This window comes from Scylla paramamosain, chromosome 4, assembly GCF_035594125.1.
Source record: "Scylla paramamosain isolate STU-SP2022 chromosome 4, ASM3559412v1, whole genome shotgun sequence".
Lineage (NCBI taxonomy): Eukaryota > Metazoa > Arthropoda > Malacostraca > Decapoda > Portunidae > Scylla > Scylla paramamosain.
Genome location: NC_087154.1, coordinates 38,477,027 through 38,484,526, shown reverse-complemented (window position 1 = coordinate 38,484,526; position 7,500 = coordinate 38,477,027). Strand labels below are relative to the sequence as shown.

At 42.3% G+C, this 7,500-nt stretch overlaps 1 protein-coding gene across 1 annotated transcript in view; it reads right to left on the bottom strand.

The window, feature by feature from the left end:
* Window positions 1-7,500, bottom strand: part of LOC135100157 (broad-complex core protein-like) — a 47,571-nt gene that overhangs the window by 10,399 nt on the left and 29,672 nt on the right. The window contains exons 4-5 of the mRNA XM_064003124.1: window positions 4,602-4,647; window positions 3,304-3,360 (exon numbers count right to left, since the gene is read on the bottom strand). Coding sequence (XP_063859194.1) covers window positions 3,304-3,360; window positions 4,602-4,647 — 103 coding nt within the window. The remainder of the gene's footprint in view (window positions 1-3,303; window positions 3,361-4,601; window positions 4,648-7,500) is intronic.

Below are 7,500 nucleotides of genomic sequence, written 5' to 3'. Positions count from 1 at the left end.
CCCTAAAACTGGCGTAAGGGTCACAAGAACAGAAACTAAGTCGTGTAATAAAGAAGCAGAAGAAAGAACGTTGAATTGTATGTAAAGTTACTCTGTTTAGCTTATCGTAGCTCTTGGCTTGTCGTGGCAGAGAATTAAGTTACTGTTATTTTAATGAATGCGTCCAGCGGTCACTCTATTCTCTAAAACCGTGTGTGATCTTTGCTTTGGTGTGGTGCTGACCGCCGCGACACCTGCACCGCACGCGCCAACCTGACCTGTTGCACTGAGGAGGAGGAGGAGTGTAGCGCAGAGAGAGAGAGAGAGAGAGAGAGAGAGAGAGAGAGAGAGAGAGAGAGAGAGAGAGAGAGAGAGAGAGAGAGAAATTGTAGGATAGTCAGAAGTGATAGCAGGGATTATATAAGTAAGAAAATAAAAGCATAGAATTGAACATGACTACATGAAAGAAGGGAAATTAACAAGATATGTGAGAAATTAAGATTACATTGAGAGAAATACAGATAATAAAGTGAAGAGAAGTGAATGGATTCGAGAGAAAATGAGGAGAGAAGGAAAAGCAGTGCAAAGAAGCTATCGCCTTTCATTTCCTGTTAAATGAATAATAATAATAATAATAATAATAATAATAATAATAATAATAATAATAATAATAACATGGAGAGAACGGAGCACATGTATTGTAGTAGCACGTATGAATTCTCCATCCAATGTTGAGTGAAAATGGCATTCATTATAAAAACGAGCTAAGGTATAAATATATGTATATAGAAAATGGGAGTCGTTCCATGCACGATATGCAAGAAAGAAAATTTTGAAGGGAGACTTGGAAAAGTGACGATTTTTTGGCATGATTTTTGAGATTATGAGCTAAAGATTGTATTTATCATTTACTTGACATACTTAGCACATGTCACTTTGCCAAGTTCCCGTATGAACAATACACCATACAATAATGATAATAATGAATAAAAAAATATAAAAATTTCAAATAATAAAATATGTATATACAAACACGTTCTGAGAATAATTTTGGTTGAATACGAATGCAGACAAGAGCGTTCACTGGTCATGTAAACAAAGCAAATAAATCAATAAAAAATAATATAGTAGTTCTTAATGGAAAAAATATATAAAGAGAAAAATAAATGATCACCATCTAGGAATCCATGCATGACAGAGCAGGGAACCTTACCTCCGTTTTCTCTTTTCTCTCTCTCCATTTTCTCTTCGGACATATTTTTTAACTCTTCAAAGAAAATGGGTTATGTGGAGGAAAGTCACCGAGGATAAAGAGAGGCATGTGTGTGTTCTAAATCAATATATCTCTTTCATTTATGCCTAGAAAGGGGACGGTTAATCCACTTGTGAGGTACGCACTCCTGTCGCCATCAGTAGTAGTAGTGGTAGTAGAAGTAGTAGAAGTAGTAGGGGTTCCTTAATTAACCGTGTATTCCTTAGCCGTGCGAGGTTAACAAGTGTAAATCCGTCGCCAGAAGCACAAACACGCGTCATCTAACAGAATTTCATCGATTGGACCAGAGAAAAAAAAATTACATCAAGTATCGTAATAAAAATACCGATATTAAAAGGTTTCATTTTTTTTTTCGTAAAGAGAACGTTGGAATGTATTGGTATTGGACATCACCTGAGGCAGCACGTGGTGTTCTAATTAACAGGTGTTTGATTGTTGCTATGGTGGAGGTAGTGATTGTGTTCAGGTGTGTGTGTGTGTGTGTGTGTGTGTGTGTGTGTGTCGTGGAGAGAGGGAGGAGAGAGAGAGAGAGAGAGAGAGAGAGAGAGAGAGAGAGAGAGAGAGAGAGAGAGAGAGAGAGAGAGAGAGAGAGAGAGAGAGAGAAATGCTAATTTATGTATATCATAGTGTTGGCAGAGAGAGAGAGAGAGAGAGAGAGAGAGAGAGAGAGAGAGAGAGAGAGAGAGAGAGAGAGAGAGAGAGAGAGAGAGAGAGAGAGAGAGAGAGAGAGAGAGAGAGAGAGAGAGAGTACTAATTCATGTATATCAAAGTCAAAGTTCATGTTGATTGACGGACATACCAACAGACAGACAGACAGACAGACAGACAGAGAGGAAGGAAGGGAGGGAGGACTTGTAACCGTGACGGGCTAACCTCACACCTCGCTTTAATTATATACACACACATCACAATAAAAAAAAAGAGAGAAAAAAAAGCTTACTGACTAAAAGATAAAAAAAAAGAAAAAAAAAGATATTTAGGCAAAATGACATTAATGAATATACATTGTGAATAACCATGAGTAAGTTTTACACACACACACACACACACACACACACACACACACACACACACACACACACACACACACACACACACACACACACACACACACACACACATACATACATACATACATACATACACACGACATAATGACGAGCATTGTATTATACCAAATCCTTTTTAATCAAATACCCTTTATCAGTAGAATATTTGCCGTGAATAGTGAACAACATTATGATACTGACAGAGGTTGTACTAGTATAGTCAACAGACGATGAATGAATGGAAAACAGACTATACACTATGAATTAATGTGTCAGTAAAGGTGAGCATGGCTATTAAGAAATGAATGAGTGAGTGAGTGAAGAAAGGAGGTGGAATAATGACGAGGTGTAGTGAGTGAATGAATAAATGAATAGCTAAGCAGGTGAGGAGGTGGTGGATGAGACAGGTGACAAGTGTGTGATGGATGAACCAATGAGTGAGGTTTGCATAATTAACACCACAGCAACAAACACTAGAGATGATGTGTGGTGGTGGTGGTGGTGGAGGTGGAGGTGGTGATGGTGATGGATCAGGCGTGTTTGAAGTTGTGGCAAGGGAAGGAAAGGGAAATAGGAAAGGGGAAGGGTGAGTGGTGTGGAGTTCCGTACCAAAAGATGAGAAGGGATGAGTGGATGAGTGGAGGAAGAATTAGGGATGAGAAGAGGTTAGTCTCGTTTCAACAGTTACAAGTCATTACCCAGTCACGTCACGTCACGTCACGTTACCTATGTACAGACGTGTCTCACAGCTCACGTCACCTACACAACTACAGTACATAACCACATGAATCCCTAACAATTAAATAATAAAGCAAAAAACAGATACACAGTCACTAAAACCGATTTCACCTGAGGTTAAAAATCTGTACAGTATTTATTGAGCTGTAATTAGTGTTATTATTGGTGTCATTACTATGCTAAGTCCTGATTCACCTGCCGTCACCACCCTCCCGTCCCCTGCTGGTGCGCCCCTCCCTCCTCTCACAGGCGCCTCTCACTCACCTGACCCGGGCGACTCCCTCGTGTTCTCTTGGTCGTCTGCGGGCAATCTCGTCGCTTCTGTGAGAGAGACAAGGCATGTGTTAGTATATGGTTCACGAAGAGGGATTATGGCTAAATCTTTGAACTAACCCTCTCTTTCCCCCTTCCTCTATATTTTTTCCTCTATATGTTTCCTCTATATTTTGTTCCTCCATTTTTCCTTTCTGTATTTTTTACTCTGTTTTTTCCATATACATTTTTTTCCCTTCCTCTAAGTTTACAATAGTTTCCCTTCTGATAATATGTTAACCACTCGTTTTCTACGCACTAGGACTCGGCGGTATGTGTGGTTTGGAATTATTAATCGTTAGAATGTTACATAGATTGATAATGGTAATGTTTTCATAACCTGCATAATCTTTGTCTTAAGTGCTTTTTGTTTCTTCCGTCATGTCTTCATTTTCTTTAAGCATTCCATCTCTTTTTATTTTTGTTTATTATTTTTTGTGTTTTCTAAGATTCTTGACTTTTGAAATCTCGAGTGACTTTAATAATTTATGATATGGACACATTTTAGTATTGATCCATTAATATCCTCGATTTCCTGCAGTATTTTTCTATGATCGTCTGTTTATTTATTTATTCCATCCAGTCTTGTGTACCATTCATTGCTACATTAGATTAACAAATTTTTTATAGTAATCTATCTCATAATTGTTCCTTCACCTCTCTTCTTCATCCGTTCCTTTTCTCCTTCATGCGTCGAGTCATTCATTAGATTTCTTGGTTTAGATGCATTTTTTTTTCATTTCAATCCTCACATCCTTTCCCCTTCATCAAATTGGCATCACTTTTTTTTTTTCCCGCCTTTATCTCTTTCTTTCCTTTCCTTGTTGTCCTCTTCACACACTGCCCACCTTTCTCTCTCTCTCTCTCATTTTTTTTTACCTCTCTTTTTTTCTCCACGACTTTTTCGACTCTCATGCTCTTTCCACCAGCCGTACCTTTCTTTCTCTCTCTCTCTTCCCCTCTCTTTCTCTCGTCTCTATTTTTCCCCTGGCACTTCTATTTTTCTCCTACTTTTTCCTATTGTCTATTTCCTTCCCATCAGATCTTCTACAATTTTCCTTGACCCAGTTGCACTTTCCTTTCCTGGACTAACTCACTTAAAAATACTTATAGACAGCTAGAGAGAGAGAGAGAGAGAGAGAGAGAGAGAGAGAGAGAGAGAGAGAGAGAGAGAGAGAGAGAGAGAGAGAGAGAGAGAGAGAGAGAGAGAGAGAGAGAGAGAGGTACAAAATCAAGGGGAAAAAACTCACCTTTGCCCTGACTTTCCCCGGAGGGTCCCGGGTTCGACTCCACGCTCTGTCAGGGAGAGACAGAAACACAGTTGATCAATACTTTCCCTCCTCCTCCTCCTCCTCCTCCTCCTCCTCCTCCTCCTCCTCCTCCTCCTCCTCCTCCTCCTCCTCCTCCTCCTCCTCCTCCTCCTCTTCCACATGCCACCTCCATCTCCTCTGCTTTCATCTCCATCATCACCTCTCCCACTAACATCACTTTCCTCTCCTCCTCCTCCTCCTTTTTCTCTTCATCCTCCTCCTCCGTAGCCTCTAATACCCGCCATTCCTTCCTCCTTCGCCATCCTCCATCACTATCATCTCCTCCTCCTCCTCCTCCTCCTCCTCCTCCTCCTCCTCCTCCTCCTCCTCCTCCTCCTCCTCCTTTCTCCTCCTCCTTCTGTGTCATTAGAACTTTACCAGAGGCATCAGTGTGTGTGTGTGTGTGTGTGTGTGTGTGTGTGTGTGTGTGTGTGTGTGTGTGTGTGTGTGTGTGTGCGTGCTAATATTGACACTCTTCTACTTATTCTGAATAAATGAATAAGTTACCCAGAAGATGACAAGCGGTGAATGTAATGCAATGAAGGATGAATAATTTTGTCATTCCTTTGTCCCTCCTCCTCCATTCATTTCTTCTCCATTCATTCTCCCTCCACTCATTCATTTACTCATGCCGGTGTCTCGTGAATTACTCAGGCTTGCCCTATAGGTAGAGTGGCGGGCAGGCTCTCTCTCTCTCTCTCTCTCTCTCTCTCTCTCTCTCTCTCTCTCTCTCTCTCTCTCTCTCTCTCTCTCTCTCTCTCTCTCTCTCTCTCTCTCTCTCTCTCTCTCTCTCTCTCTCTCTCTCTCTCTCATGCTTCCATTCATTAGTCTATCTTTCGGTTAGTCAGTTATTCTTGGTGCAGTCAAAACCACTCACTCTCTCACTGACTCATTGCTAGACGGTATGAGTCTCTCTCCAGTCACTGCACCCCGCCACCCCTCCTGTGTGTCCCGAACTGGTCTGAGAGAGAGAGAGAGAGAGAGAGGGAGAGAAGAGAGGAGGGAAAGTGAGAACAGGAGGGAGAGGGCGAGAAAGAGAGAGGGAGAGGATGATGGAATGAGAAAATGAGCAAAACCGACAAGTGTTTCTGCTTAGCTGGCGACCTTGTGTGTGTGTGTGTGTGTGTGTGTGTGTGTGTGTGTGTGTGTGTGTGTGTGTGTGTCTGGTAGAGTTATAGTTAAAGTTTCCTTCTTTGTAGTTTTATTTTTTTCCTCCTTTTGTTTGTTTTTATACTGCTTAAAGTAATGGTAGTAATTTTTCTTGCCCCTCCCCTTGCTCCTCCCCCCGCTGTCTCTCTCTCTCTCTCTCTCTCTCTCTCTCTCTCTCTCTCTCTCTCTCTCTCTCTCTCTCTCTCTCTCTCTCTCTCTCTCTCTCTCTCTCTCTCTCTCTCTCTCTCTCTCTCTCTCTCTCTCAATATAATGTAGATCTTGACTTTCAGCTCCACAAAATAAATATAAAATTCGCTTGTACGTAGAATGAGTACACACACACACACACACACACACACACACACACACACACACACACACACACACACACACACACACACACACACACGTATCCCATTTCTATGAAGCATTTTTTGGTGGACGGAACTGAGGTAGGTTAGGGAGAAGGGGGAGGAATGGGGGCGTATTGTAGTGGGAGGAAGGAGGAAGAGGAGAAGCAGGAAGAGAAAGACAAGAAGTGGAAGGAACAGTAGGAGAAGTAAGGAGGGAAAATATAAGGGGAAAATTTTAAAGAAAGGACAAGTATGGTTTTCTTAAATGGAAATTGAATAGGTGATGATGGAAGGGAATGGAGGAGGAAAGGGAAAGGAAGGGAAAATGGAGGAAGGGGAAAATATGGTTATAGTAAAGAACAGTGTACAGGAAACAGGGAAAAAAATTGAAGAAAGAAAATTGGAGGAGGACGAGAAGGGGAAAAAAATCAAGAAAAACAGGAAATGAAGTAGGAGAGGGGAAAAGAAGAGAGAGGAAGGAAGAAAGAAAGAAAGAAAGAAGGTTGCAAACAAGATAGGAAAAAAAACAAATTAAAGAGAAGAAGAGGACAAGAAAAAAAGATAGGGAAAAGGGAAAAAATTGTGGTGAGAGGTGGTGGTGGTGGAGGAGGAGAGGGGAAAAGGTTGTGGTAAGGGGAAGGGGAAAGGGAAGGGGGAGGGGGAGGAAAGGGGAAGGGGGTACTCATAGTTCCCTTGGCAACGGGAGAGTGTGATCAATAAGGCTGCAGAGGGGGGGGATCCTTGCTGCTGGATGTTGTCGATCAATACTCTCTCTCTCTCTCTCTCTCTCTCTCTCTCTCTCTCTCTCTCTCTCTCTCTCTCTCTCTCTCTCTCTCTCTCTCTCTCTCTCTCTCTCTCTCTCTCTCTCTCTCTCTCTCTCTCTCTCTCTCTCTCTGCTCCTTAGAGTTTTCCCCTTTCTCTAACGTTCTCTCATCCCAGTCTCTCTCTCTCTCTCTCTCTCTCTCTCTCTCTCTCTCTCTCTCTCTCTCTCTCTCTCTCTCTCTCTCTCTCTCTCTCTCTCTCTCTCTCTCTCTCTCTCTCTCTCTCTCTCTCTCTCTCTCTCTCTCTCTGTTACTATTTTTTTCCATGGTGCTGGAAGAGGGGAAATTGGAGGTGGTGGTGGTAGTGGTAGTGGTGGTGGTGGTGGTGGTGGTGGTGGTGATGATGGTGATGGTGGAGGAGGAGGAGGAGGAGGAGGAGGAGGAGGAGGATCTTTTCTCTCCCTAACGCCACACCCACTTAATACCCATCCACCTAGTCTCTCTCTCTCTCTCTCTCTCTCTCTCTCTCTCTCTCTCTCTCTCTCTCTCTCTCTCTCTCTCTCTCTCTCTCTCTCT